We start from the raw sequence: 14,447 nt of genomic DNA, 5'->3' as shown, positions 1-14,447 counted from the left end.
GAATGGTTCCTAGTCCTCGGTGGGAGTGATGACTTAAGGGTGCGAGGGTATAGTGACGCCAGTTTTCAGACAGACCGAGACAACTACCGGTCACAGTCAAGCTGGGTCTTTACCCTGAATGGAGGAGCAGTAACTTGGAAAAGTTCCAAGCAGGAGACCGTAGCTGATTCAACGTGCGAATCAGAATACATAGCAGCGAGCGAAGCGTCAAAGGAGGCGCTATGGTTGAAGAACTTCATTGGAGTTGTGCCAGCCATAAAGGAGCCTATGGAGATTTTCTGTGATAATGAATGAGCGGTTGCCTTGACCAAGGAACCGAGGGATCATGGCAGATCTCGACATATCGACATGAAATATCATTTTATTCGACATCGGGTGGAAGAGGGACTCCTCGTAGTGGAGAGGGTATCGTCAGAGGATAACCCAACAGATCCCCTTACGAAGGGACTGAGTAGGGTTAAGCACTTGAAGCACGCTAGGAGCATTGGGGGTAAAGGACGATATTAGTTTAGATTAGATAGTTTAGAAACGTGTAATAGATAAATTGTAATTAACATTTAATGATTAAATAAATGAGTATTATTTATAAGTAAAGTTACTGTCTTGTGTTAATTATTTACCTATTGTTTCACTTTGTATGTTTTGACTTCCTGAATAATAAGATTATTCGAACAGTCCACAGTCGTTTATACTTTGGGAGTATGTATGAAAGAAGACTGTCATGAATTGGCTTGTAGACTGTCTAAAGTGTATTAGACATAGCAAAGGTTTGCTGCAACGTTCATGAGTGCTTATGAATAAGATTTGAGCATTGGATTAAACCCACGCTTGCTGGCATCACTTCATGGAATTTATCACGAGTGATCGCAAGACGATAATATCATATAGTCTTTAAACCTAGATATATGGTTTATTGTTTACAAGTTGGTTGTGCATTGATAATGCGTAAACGCATCAGTAACTTGATGTTATAAAACGCATTGGTGTGCATGATTCGATAAGTGAATGGTAAATGTATATAAGTCGAAGTTTATCTGTTCTTTTTATCCTAAGAGGGTAAAAGCGATATCTGGGCCCCTCGATGATTTGTTTGACTTATGTGTCGGGCCCGGTCAGGACTGAATTGATGTGTTCAATAAAGTTCTATGTCAGACAAATCAGAGATCGAGAAACAAATTGCTGGACAATTAGTATGACTGTTCCGCATAATTGTCCGCACGATATCTAGAACGGAGGACTGTACGATCCTTTATCTGAAGGACAAGTTACTGGTAAGATCAGAGTTGAAAGCAGCTTATGAGAGCTACGATTGCTAATCGGATCATGAAGTCGTACTTGCAAATTTAGTTGTTAGACTTATCCAAGTGGGAGACTGTTGGATTAGTGTCTAAGTCCATAACTATATTTGGTATGTACTTGACCCGGTAGAGCATGGTCCTTTTTGGTTGCCTTCACCAAAGCAACTGGACAAGATGATATATAAAGAAAGAGGATATTATGGTTTATTAATATATTATAAGAATAATATATTAAAAGAGAAATCATATTTATTTGATTAATATTAGTTAAATAATTAATTAAGAATTAATTATTGCGACTAAAAGAGATTGATTAAATAAAGGAGACTGAACTGCAATTATAAGATAATTGATTTGTGGCTGAGAATCCTTATGGATTAGGGCATGGACGAAATTAAGGTGGATTCCATCTTGAATTCGTCCAAGGAGGCCTTATTCTGGAAGGTTCTGTGGACTGCTTAAGGTCTAAGTTATCCAAGTAGGGTTTTGACTGAAACCCTAGCAGCTCAAGTATAAAAGGACCCCTAAGGCATTGGAAATCAGCGACCTGATCCCTTGGAAGCTTGGAGCCGATTTCTAGCCTCTCATCCTCTCTGCTAAACATCATCCTCTTGCCTTGGTGTTTGTAAGCCATTAGAGGCATCGCATTTGAGGTGCTTGGTTCTCGTAAGCTTTGAAGATTCAAGTTTGATACTACAATCAAAGAGGTAATATTCTTATTTGGTTATTTATATAGATCTCAAGTTTTGTAGTATGCTAGATTAGGGTATTCAAGTCTTGGATGAATTGCATGTTTAATAGAGAAACCTAGATCCAAGCTTTAGGGTTTTGCATGAGCACATATGATTGTTCTTTTGCTCTAAACCCATCAGTTTGACCTTAAGGGTATTTTGGGAATTCTAATTGAGATTGGTAATTTGGTTGGAATATGAGGCGGTTGGAGCTGAGATTCAAAGTTGAGACCTTATCAGCTTTTGTCCAGTTTGCGAGGTGAGTTTTCTCTGTACTTACGGGTCGAATGCACCAAGGTCGGCCCATTGGTTTGATATTCACTGATATGCTGAGTATGGGATAGATATGCATGTTTATGGTAGTTATTGATATGTTAGTCTGATAGATCTGTAGGACTATCTGTGATTATGTTACATGATTATATGTATATGTTTATTATCTGGTATATGTCGACATATTGTGTTAGATTGAGGCTGTATTGCTCCGTGCGAAAGCCAACAAACCCTGAAGCATTCCAAATGTGAACTGAGGGTCGGGTAGGGCATGTCAGACTCATATTGAGGGCACATGAGCATTCCAGATACGAGTTGAGGACTGGGCGGTATGTCAGACTCGTATTGAGGGCTTGATGGTATTCAGTCCGAGGACTGATCTGGTCGAGGAGCAAGCCAGACATAAGTTATGGGCCCAAGAGCAAGTCAGACTTATGTTGTAGGCTCATGGATAATCCAGTCTTTTAGTTGTGGACCTATTGCATGATGTTATTGTATATATGTTATTTGGTTATGTGTTGGTATTTTGGGGAAACTCACTAAGCGTTGACTTACAGTATTGGGTTATGTTTCAGGTACTTCGGATGACCGCGGGAATGCGAATGCATGACCGTACACATCCTCTTGTTATGATCTATGATTTTGGAAAAACTCTGATGTTGGAAACGTTTTGAAAACTGTTTTGTAAACACTTTATGGTTTCGGGTTATATTTAAAAAGTTTAAATTTATGATGATTTTTATGACTGTTACGGTTTCAAATTTGTATTTTTATAATCGATGTGGGTTTTTATGTTTGTATAATATTGCATTTGATAAGTTATCGAAAAGCAAGGCAACGGTCTTCCCGGAGAAGACACAAACAAGGTAGCAGGTGTTCATCGGAGGGGAAGAGCCGGAAAAAAATGGGTAAGGGTGAGAGCGGTGTGTTGTGTGGAGCGGATGGGATGATGGGACCCACATATTTAACATGAATATCTTTAATAATAATAATAATAATATAAACAATAAAAAAAATATAGGAATGACAAAATAGTATTTTTAAGAGTGGTAGAGACAAGAAGCAACAAAACCGAAACTTAAGGACCTTCCGAGTTAAAAAATAAGTTAGGGACTAAACTCACAAATTACCCCAAATCACAGGGACCATTCAGTCTAATCTACTCTATTGGTTTTTACTAATTTTAATCCGTCTGGAATCATCATGTTGGTTTTTACTAATTTGTTCCGTCATTTTAATTCGTCTTGCATTCCTTTTACATAACTTGTTTGATCAGTTTCTTAACAAACCCAATAATTATAAATAATAGTTAATAATAATTTTACGTTTATTAACCCTAGTCATTTTTAGTGATCAACACTTTATAAAGTTGAATATCAAGTATAATTGCTTAAAAGATGCGTTATGTATCACACAAACACATCTTCTTTGCAAGAGATGCCTATCAAATCTCGATCGATAAGTCATAAAACCCCCAAAATTGACTAAAGAACCGAAAGAATAAATACCAGCCTGGCATAAAGGTAAGAATTTCTTTCAAGCTCAATGATTGGATCTACCACTCTCATCATCCCAAAATCAAAATACACATTTCATAGCCCCCGATTTGGGTGTTTCATCCCTAAATTATTGCATGACCTAATTATAGATATAGATAGATATAACTCGCAAAAGGAAAAAATGTCACACCATTATAGAACAACTTTCATTGCACGATGTACAACTATGAACAGCAAAGAAGGTACAGCTTCTAATGCATGATGTACAGGTAAGTAAGGAATGAGGGTTTGTGAAAAGGGAATTAGAATTTGATAAAAACATACAATAGAAAATCAAAATTACACTCGAATATTATTAGCATCATCATCGAAATTTGGTTTGAATGTAAAAGAGTATAGGATTGGGATCAATCTAATATGAATTTAAAGTAGTTCACATAAAATCGTATTCTTTTTAAACAAATAAAATAATAGGAATAAACAAACGCCACCGCTCAACGGCGGCAACGGGTGATAGCGCTGCAACCACGGGTGTAAGGGTTAGCCTGACCTCCGGAACGGCAGTTGTAGTACGACGCGCCTCGCCTGGAGCAAGGAACGTTGTTCTTGCTCAATGAACCATAGCTGATGTAACGATTGTTGGTTGCTAAAATGCGCCGGTTGGTTTCGCTGTCCATCATGTCGTCAATTTCCAGATCTGCGCCTTCAGCGAGACATTCCGCCATAGATCCACGGCAGCGGCTGCCGACGGTGGAGGTAGTGGTTGAAAGCCATCCGAGACCGTGGTCTCCACCGCTTGAAGCAGCCTCAACGGCTGGAAATGCGAGCACGATCATGTGGGTGACAAGGATTACAGCACAAATCACGAGCAGACCAGCAAACTTCGACATCTTGCAAAGATCTCTTCTTTCTCTCTCTAGATTGCTTCTTTTTTCTTCTTTTGGTTTCTCTCTCTTCTCTTTGATTTTGAGGAGATGGAAGAAATAAAAGGAGTTGACAGACTGAGTGGTGAGGAGACGGAAAAAAAGGGGGTTTTAAAGGAGAGGAACAGTGTAGAAAGATGAGAATATTTACATTTCGACCCCTGAGCTTTTAACAGTTGGCACAGTACACACTTTTGCTTTAAATCGTCTTCACTTTATGAATGTCTTTTATTTGGGTAAAGTTTTAAACTTTCAATTAATAGAGTAGTTTTTGGACCACAATTTACATATAAAATTTATCTTTTTAACTTTTGTTTTTTAAGGACATCTCACTGACTCACTACCACCATAAAATTTCTCTTTCTACTTTGTTTTTTAACGACATCTCACCCATATGCTTGTATTATTCAAAATGATATTATTATATTATGAAATATGGTTAATGGTTAATAATTTGTATGGGTATCAAATTTCGGTGAACATGCGTCATCTATGCATACCTATATTTTTTTGTAAACTTTTAGTCGCTATAAATTAGTTGAAGGCTTGAAAATTTTCCTTTTTTTTAGGAAAATTAAATTGATTCCTACTTAGTTGAATTGTAGAGTATAGATTGGATAGAACATTTTGTGGCAACTTTGAAAAGTTTGAGAACATGAACTTAAGCATTTTAAAATATTCAGTTAAGTATTTATTTTTCTTTGTAATAAAAGTATCATATACATCACTTCCAATGGATATTCATTTGGATAGATGGTAGTTTGGTCTTGCTTTTTAGTTGGCTGCATTTTTTCTCAACGAATAGGATAACTATAAGGAAGAATGATGGTAAGATAAAGATGAGGGCCACCATTGATGAAGGATGGTTCTTTGGTTTATGATGTCGGGTTTATGATGAAAGCTTCTATTCTTCCATTGCCGTTTTTTTTAGAATTATTTGATGGGTCATGGTAATGGTTAACAACAAAATTGTATCATTTCCATGATTTTTATAAATTAACATAGAAATTAATAGAGAGAAATTAGTTATAGTAAATGTCTTTGTATGGACTATTAAAATATTCGTTTAAAATAAAAAATTTAAAATATTTTCTAAAATAAAAATCATTTTTTAGAGAATAATTTGTGTACAAGATCTTAACCATTCACATTTTGAAATAGTTTTTTAAAGTATGCGCATGCGACAATAACATAAATTTACAGTAGTTAAAGTGTCTTATTTTTAGTACTATTGTAGTAAATATCTTCTAAATATCAAAAGTTTCTTTCATCTTTAGTCATGTTCTAAAACGTTTATACTGAATACAAGTCAAAATAATTAAGTAAGGCTTTAAAAGCTTAGGTGTATAAAAACTTGCATAATCCATACACAATGTAAACCCCTAAAAATGTTTTCAAAATTTAAGAGATTAATAAGAATTCGATAGCTGGGAAAATAAACATTTCAAAACCAAACACATTATTAACTATGTTAACAAAACTTAGTAATTCCAAACAATAGTGTAAATAAAATGCAATGCAAAATATGCTTATAAACCTAATTCCCAAATTCATCTCAAAGCCTAAAACATCTAACAAATGATGGTTGTAACCTGGTCTCCGTGTAAAATTAGTAAAAGCACACTAAACATTTCTTATATTCGCTCAAACAAGATTAGGCACAAGTGACTAATCACATATCACACGAGTGGTTGCAAATTCATCGCGCAAGTGAGTCCGTTTAGGATGTTGTCATAACATCTTCAAAAGCTCCAAATTTGGGTACGTAAGTCTCAAATCTCTATCTATCCTAAGTGGATCAATGGTCATGATAAAAAAAACTCTTATAAAAAATCATTAAACATATCCTCATTTATAAAATTCGTTGTAAAGGGGTTTTATGAAATAACGTGATTACTTATATTATATCATACAAATAATAAACCTAGAAGTATATAGATAGGAAATCTCCTAATCATAAAATAAGAATATGAACATGTATTCTTATATTGTAACTAGTCTTAACTTGTAGTAGGTGCACTGATTCATTTATAATGATAACTAGTTTATAACCCGTGGAAACCATTGTTACAAAATTAGTTAAACTTTTATAGTAAAAATTTATAATTATTAATCAATTATTTTAAATAAATAGTCTTAAATGAATTATTAATTAGAAGATTTACCACAATTTTAAAGTTAGTTATTACTTCAAATTTAACATATAATTACAAAAAGTAATGTTTCTATAAAAAGTTTAAAATCTATTATTTAAAACTTGAACGTCATTAATTGTGATATTGATTTGTCTAATATATCTCCCTGACACGTGGCATAATATTAATGGAGAGTTGTATTAGAGTGACACATGACAAAAAGAGATTAAAGTTATTTTTTATTAGCATAGGGAGATTGGTTGACTATTGGTCACCTATAAATCAAAATTTAACTAAGTAAAGAACTACTAGTCAATTTATTAATAATAATTAATATTTGAAATCCCATTTATCCCCTATATCTATCCACTGAGTCATCATAATACTAATGAAAGTGGTTTGACCTCATGGCCGCTAGACAGACAACATGTTATGTGTTCTTGTTCAGTTGAATGTCTATGTTACAAAAGAGTATCGTTATTTCAACCACAGAAGTAAAGTACATAGTTATTATAGAAGCAAGCGAGAAGCTTATATGGTTGAAGAATTTCCTATTAAAACTAGATATGCAACAGGAAGATTGTGTCATGCATCGTAACAACTAGAGTGTGATCCATTTTGCAAAGAATCTATTGTTTAATAGTAGGACGAAACACATTATAATGAAGTACCATTTAATCCAAGAACTAATAAGCGATAAGACCCTGAATTTGAAGAAATCAATTGGTACAAAGAATCCAAAATACAATTTTATGAAGGTGGTAAAGACAAAGAGGTTGAAGTGATGTATGGCTTCAAATGGCCTTCTAGATACTTGAAGCTAAGTCCTAGACTAGAGAGATATGGGGTTCCAAAGTCTAATATTGGATAACAACATATTAGTTGATCAACGTCTAAATAGGAGATTGTCGAGGGTTAGTTCTTATATCAAATTCATATCTAAATTAATTATGGGCTAGAGTTTTTTGGGTTTGGTCTTATTGGTAGAATTGATGTCAACTTACTTATATAAATATATATGATATCATGTAACCCTAAGCCAATAAAAATTGTAATTCATAAGCTATCAATGAAATCGCTCTCTCACTCTATCTCTCTTTTTTCTCTCTATATATATATATATCTCTCTCTCATTCTCTTGTTTGCCTATGTGTATAGATCAGATTGAATAACTCCTAACATATAAGATAAATTAACGAAGATAAGTAGAGATTATTGCACTCCTAGATTTGCTTTGTTAATTTAAGTAGTAAACTCACAATATAACTTCTATTAAGCTTTAATTTCAATCCTTATTTCTAAAATCGCCTCTCAAGCCTCTGATGAGTTTTCTAGGTTACAAGATAAAGATTTGCACAATAGAATTGACATAAAACAATTTATGGGTAGATGCAACCTAGAGATCTATGGTTTTCTCGTTATAGCAACATACTTATAAAACAATCATCTAACCTATGTATAATCGAATACAACTAGCTATATCTTTAAATCTTCCTTGGAAAGCAAGCACCAATAATATGGATGCCTTTAATAACTAACACCCAAAACCCTAGAAACCATATGAATGAAATATAGAAGAGAGAGTGGCATCCCCAATTTTATGGACAATTAAGAACTTTTTCTTTATGTTTATTTAATTCAGAGTATTCTTTTATTGCGTAATTTTTTCCTAAAACATTTGTAGTGTGATATAATATCAATATTAAAGCATTTTCGATGGAATAATTTTCATTAATATTTAAAACATGACATGTCATAATTGATACAAAACATAATCATAATCTTGTATTAATGGGCCTTACAACCTCTTATTATACTAAGGACCTACATCTATATGAATCTCTCATTAGATCCAAACATCACTATCCATGTACCTTCATACCACTACATGTGATACAAAGAAACTGAGTGGGTCGGGCTGGGAGGCCTGGTGAGTACATAGGATTTTCAAACCACAATAATATAATTAATTTGTTTAACTACATATTTGACATCAAACATCTTACCCAATTAACCATCCCCGTTTTCTTATATATTCATCTATAAGGACATATCCTAAGGGGGGAAAAACTATTTTGCTTTCTCTCTCTACTTTCTCTCTCTTCCCCTGATTCTCTCTAACGGTGGTGCGATCTAGTTCTTGGTTCATCGGTGCTACTTCTCCGACGATTTCCTTTTCGTTGTAGTAGCAATTTCTCTTTTGTTTCCGTTGTCCTTATGGGTGCATCATCCAAAGCGGATCGATTGAAGGAAGTGAAAGTAAAACCGCCGGATAAAAGTGTTGTTGTCCGGTATGTTAGGACTGAAGTGGATGTGAAAGATTTGGTTCCTCCTGGGGTCATTGATCAGTCATCAGCTACGATCTACAAAACTCGTTGTAAGCCAAGTACTTCTGGAGCTGTTGCTTCGGGGATTGGAAAGGTTGAATGGAAAATGGAGGGGAAAGCTTTTAGAGTGAAGAATCGGGCTCGGAAAATTGTGGATGGGATGTCTCCGATGGATGCAGTGGAATGTTACACTGAAGAAGTTACAGAGGAGGAAACGGAAGATGATTCGGAGTCTGTGTCGGCTTGGGAGTCGGATGCTAGTGTTTCGATTCCTGGAAATGATAACACTCTGAAGGGGTTGAAGGATGGTGGTCCTGGTGAGGTGAAGGCTGTAGGAGTTCATGTTGTTTCTATTCCTTCAGGTAACACTGCTAATTTGTTGAAAAATTAGGATGGTTCTAAGGTGAATGATGAATTATTGAGTCCTAGTTCGGAATTGAAAATGGTTACTAGTCAAATGATTAGGGCGAATCCTAACATTTCTGTGAATGATGTCTCAAAACCTGTATGCCCTAATTTGGTTGATTGTGAAGTTGAGAAATCTAGGGTTGATGGGATTGATAAAAGTGGTATTAAGGTTGATGATAAGAACATTATGAATAATGAAGAGTTTATTCTGGGTGTTGGGTTTCAATTCCTTAATAAGATGAAGGAGGATACTCCTAAGAAAAAGGAGATAGACAGTAGTTTGAATCAGGAAATGGATGTTGATATATCAATTTTGAATAAGCAAGTTAATGGGAATGAAGATGGTAATGATACAGATGATTCTTCTGATGAGTCTAATGATGATGAATCTAGTGAGGATGAGTCTAGTGAGGATGAGGAAATTGTGATGGAAGAGAAGGGTAATACTGTGGTGAATAATGAGCCTAATTCAAAGATGAAGTCTGGTACTGTTATTATCAGTATTAATTTGCTTCCCTTTATATTGGGTGATGCAAATATTTGTAAGAAGGTGGATGGTGATGGTCAGGGGAACTTGTTGAACTCTTATACTGGTGTGTTAAAAGGTAATAGGCATAAGGGTAAGATTGATGTTAAGTTTATACCAGGGGAAAAGGGTAAGGAAGAAGGACCAGTTATTATTCCAATTGAGAATTTAAAGAAGGCGAGTATTCCATATACTAATACTTTATATGGGTACATGATTGATAAGAAGTTGGCGTTTCCTGTAATTCAAAAAGAGGTTAGAAGGTTGTGGAGGAATGTGGGGCTTGAGGAGATCTTCATGAACAGTGGAGACCGGGGCTGACTTTAACCAAGAACAGTCATGATAAAATTCCGGTGTGGATCAAAATCTATGATTTACCTTTGGAAGTTTGGAGTGGGGACAATCTATGTATTATTCCGAGTAAGTTGGGGGTTCCTCTGGCTTTTGATTCTTTTACTGAGGAGATGTGTTTGGAACACAAGGGTAGGAATGCTTATGCTCGAATTCTTGTTGAAATGGCGGCTGATAAGGAGTGGAAGAGGAAAATTGAGGTATCTACTTGGGATTTTGTTTCTAATTCTGCTGTGACTCAGAGTTTTGATGTGGAGTATGCGTGGATTCCTTCTATATGTAATCAATGTAAGGTCTATGGTCATATGGATAAGTTTGTATGGCAGTTTTGAATGAAGATAAAGTTTTAAAGAATGGGGATAATGGGACCAATAAGGGAAATAAAAGGAAGGAAGTGGTTAATGATGAAGGTTTTACTGAGGTTGTTAATAAGAAGGTTAAAGGAAATAAAGATGGTGAAGGTACTAGTAAAACTATGGAGGGTCCTGCTAATTTGTATAATCAGAGAAATAATGGAAAGAATGGCAATTTTAACAGGGGAAATAGTTTCAGGGGTAATAATGGGAATAGAGGTGGTAATGGTAGGGGACAGAATGGGAACTGGAACAATAGAGGGGTGAGTCACTGGAATTTGGAAAAGAATCGAAGATATGAGAAGTATGCTACAGGTCAGACTTTGACTAGTCATCAGGGGAATAAGGGGAATAAGGTGCAGGGGGACACTAAAGAGGATGATATCATAAAGGTGGGTGTTAGCAAGAATTCAGAAAATAAAGATGTTACTGGTGATGGTTGCAGTAATAAAAATAGTTTTGAAATCCTGGGAATGATTGGTGAAGAAGTTATGGATGGAATGGAAGAGGATGCTAAGGGGGACAAGGTTGTTGGCCAACAGGAAGGAGATTGTATTGCTTTTTCTTCTGATGCTGTTGGAGTAACGAATAATAAGATGGATCCTTCTAAGATTTTTGGGAAGGGTGAAATAGTGAATGAAAGCAATAAAATGAAGAATAGTAAGAGTGATCAGGGGAACAGTAATAGCAAAGGTGGGGCTTCTCAGGCATTTGAGGTGGTAAATGCCAAAAACTCTATTAATTCCCAATGATGTCTATAGGGGTTTGGAATGTCAGGGAATTGAATAAAGCCATTAAGCAAAAGGAGGTTATTGATGTTATTAGGAGTAATAACCTTGGTATATGTGCTGTAGTGGAATCTCATGTTAAGGTCTTAAATCCTAAGAATGTGTGTGTTAAGACCTTTGGTCAATGGGATAGGGTTTCTAATAATAGCAGCTGTGAGGCTGGAACTAGAATAATTGTTGGATGGAATCCTAGATTATTCGATGTGATGGTGATTTCTCAGTCTAGACAAGTAATACATTGTTATGTTAGGTTCTGTGATTCTAACTATAGCATGTATTTGTCTTTTATATATGTTGCTTCGACTTATGTAGAGAGAAGGTTATTGTGGGATAATCTGAAGAAACATAGTTTGGTTGTTAAGAAGGAAGCTTGGGGAATTTTAGGTGACTTTAATGTTGCTTTAAAGCCTTCGGAATATTCTGAAGGTTGTTCTAAAATGCCGAAAGGAGTTGATGAATTTATTGACTGTATAAATTCTATTGAAGTTGAGGATCTGAATTGCACTGGTTTTCAGTTTACTTGGAACAAATCTCCTGCTGGGAATAGGGGTCTTTTGAAGAACTTAGATAGGGTGATGGTTAATTTGAAATTTGTTTCTGATCATCCTTTAGCTCATGCTGTTTTTAAACCTTATAGGGTGTCGGACCATTGTCCTGCTGTTTTAAATGTTCCTGCTGGCAAATTGAGATGTAAACCTTCTTTTAGGTTTGCCAATTTTATTACAGAGGAGAATGAGTTTTTACCTTTGGTTAAAGAGATTTGGGGCACTAATATTGAAGGTTTTTTTATGTTCAAAGTTTTTCAGAAGTTCAAGATTCTTAAAAAGTATTGTCGGGAGCTATGTAGTAAATACAGGGATTCTGGGAAGAGAATTCAAGAGTTGAGAAAGGAATTGGAAAGTAAACAAGCTGATATTGATAGTAATCCTTTTGATAGTAAGATTAGGGAGGAGCATGCTAATACTCTTTTTGAGTTCAATGTTGCGTGTAATGATGAAGAAATGCTTCTCTCCCAGAGATCTAAGATGAATTGGTTATTGGAAGGGGACAATAATACTAAGTTTTTTCATAGAGTTGTGAAGAGCAGGGGTAATAAAAATCGTATATTGATGGTGCTTGATGAAGATGGAAGATGGGTTAGTGGGAAGGCTATGAAGGAGAAATTTGTGAATCATTTCAAGAAGTTTTTGGGATGTGAAGATATAACTGAGTTCTCGTGTTTAAATGATGGGTTCTTTCATAATAAATTGGACAGTAGGGTGGCTTTGAATATGATTAGAGTGGTTACTAATGAGGAAATTAAAGTTGTGATGTTTGATATTGATGACAATCGTGCCCCTGGTCCGGATGGGTTTTCCTCCAAATTTTTTAAAAGTGCTTGGAATATTGTTGGGCCGGAGGTGTGTAAAGCTGTGAGGGAATTTTTTTGGACTGGTAAATTGTTGAAAGGACTTAATGCTACGAGAATTGTGCTGGTCCCTAAAGTGGAGTTCCCGAGGAAAGTTTCTGATTTCCGTCCTATAGCTTGCTGTAACACTTTGTACAAGTGTATTAGTAAGATTATAGTGAATAGAATTAGAAATAATCTGGGAGATATTGTGAGCAAAAATCAATCAGCTTTCATTCCAGGGAGATCTATTTTAGATAATATTCTTCTTGCTCAGGATCTGATGGTAGGTTATAAAAATAAAAGAGGAATTCCTAAATGTACTTTAAAGATTGACATTCAAAAGGCTTATGACACGGTGGATTGGAAATTTCTTAAAAGGATCCTCTTGGGTTTTGGGTTTCATCCGATAATGACTCAGTGGATTATGGCTTGTGTGTCATCTCTATGGTTCATGTTGAATTTTAATGGTGAAGATCATGGGTTTTTTGAAGGTAAAAGGGGTCTTAGGCAGGGTGATCCTCTATCTCCTTACCTGTTTACTATAGTTATGGAGGTTTTTAATCTCATTCTTTTGAAGAAAATTGAAGATTGCCAGAATTTTAAGTTTCATAGTAAGTGTTTGTCCCAAAAAATCACACACTTATGCTTTGCTGATGATTTGTTAGTCTTTTCTTATGGGAATGGGAATTCAGCTAGAGTCATAAGGGATGCTCTTGATGATTTCAAAAAAGTTTCAGGGTTGAAGGCGAGCATGGAAAAAAGTTAGATTTTCTTTAGCTATGTTAAACCCAATATGAGAAGGATTATATTGGGCATTCTTCCTTTTGATATTGGGAAATTTCCTTTTAAGTATCTTGGAATTCCTATGTGTGTTACTAAGTTATTTTGTAGAGATTGTAAACAGCTTGTTGAGAAGATTAAGATGAGAATTCTTAATTGGAAAAGTAAGGCCTTATCGTTTGCTGAGAGGTTGCAACTCATTAATTCTGTTTTGACTACTATTCATGTGTATTGGGCCTCGATCTTTAAAATTCTTATTGCCACAATTAGAGAGATTGAGAAGATTTGTAGAAGTTACCTGTGGGCGAATGGTGAGATAGTTAAAGGGAAAGCTAAAGTCAAGTGGATTGATATTTGTAGGCCTAAAGATTATGGTGGGTTAGGGGTGAAGAATTTAAGGAAATGGAATGATGCCTTGTTAGCTAAACATGTGTGGAATGTGATTAATAATAAAAACTCTCTTTGGGTCCAATGGGTGAAAAAGAATTACATTGGTGATAGGAACTTTTGGGATATTTTACAGAAGAAGCGTATGAGCTGGACTTGGAAGAGGTTCCTTGAGGTGAGGAAAATTGTTAGGCCTCATGTAGTTTCGTGTGTGGGAAATGGGATGAATACTTCTCTTTGGCATGACTGGTGGCACCTAATTGGTATTTTAAGCACTA

General features: G+C 35.4%; 1 protein-coding gene across 1 annotated transcript; it reads right to left on the bottom strand.

Annotated features, from left to right (window-relative positions):
• Nucleotides 1–4,088: 4,088 nt before the first annotated feature.
• On the bottom strand, nt 4,089–4,827 carry LOC145116549 (rapid alkalinization factor-like). Its single transcript, XM_079052890.1, has one exon. It carries the CDS (start codon nt 4,689–4,691, stop codon nt 4,296–4,298), a length of 396 nt encoding a protein of 131 aa, XP_078909016.1. The 5' UTR covers nt 4,692–4,827; the 3' UTR covers nt 4,089–4,295.
• Between the last annotated feature and the right edge of the window lie 9,620 nt (nt 4,828–14,447).

Source organism: Lactuca virosa, chromosome 5, assembly GCF_052849685.1.
Source record: "Lactuca virosa cultivar CGN04683 chromosome 5, Lactuca_virosa_CGN04683_v6, whole genome shotgun sequence".
Lineage (NCBI taxonomy): Eukaryota > Viridiplantae > Streptophyta > Magnoliopsida > Asterales > Asteraceae > Lactuca > Lactuca virosa.
Note: the sequence above shows the minus strand (reverse complement) of the source record. Positions and strands in the feature narration are given on the sequence as shown.

Excerpts from the sequence above, each read along its gene's own strand:
- LOC145116549 (XM_079052890.1), bottom strand. The coding sequence starts at position 4,691 with ATGTCGAAGTTTGCTGGTCTGCTCGTGATTTGTGCTGTAATCCTTGTC.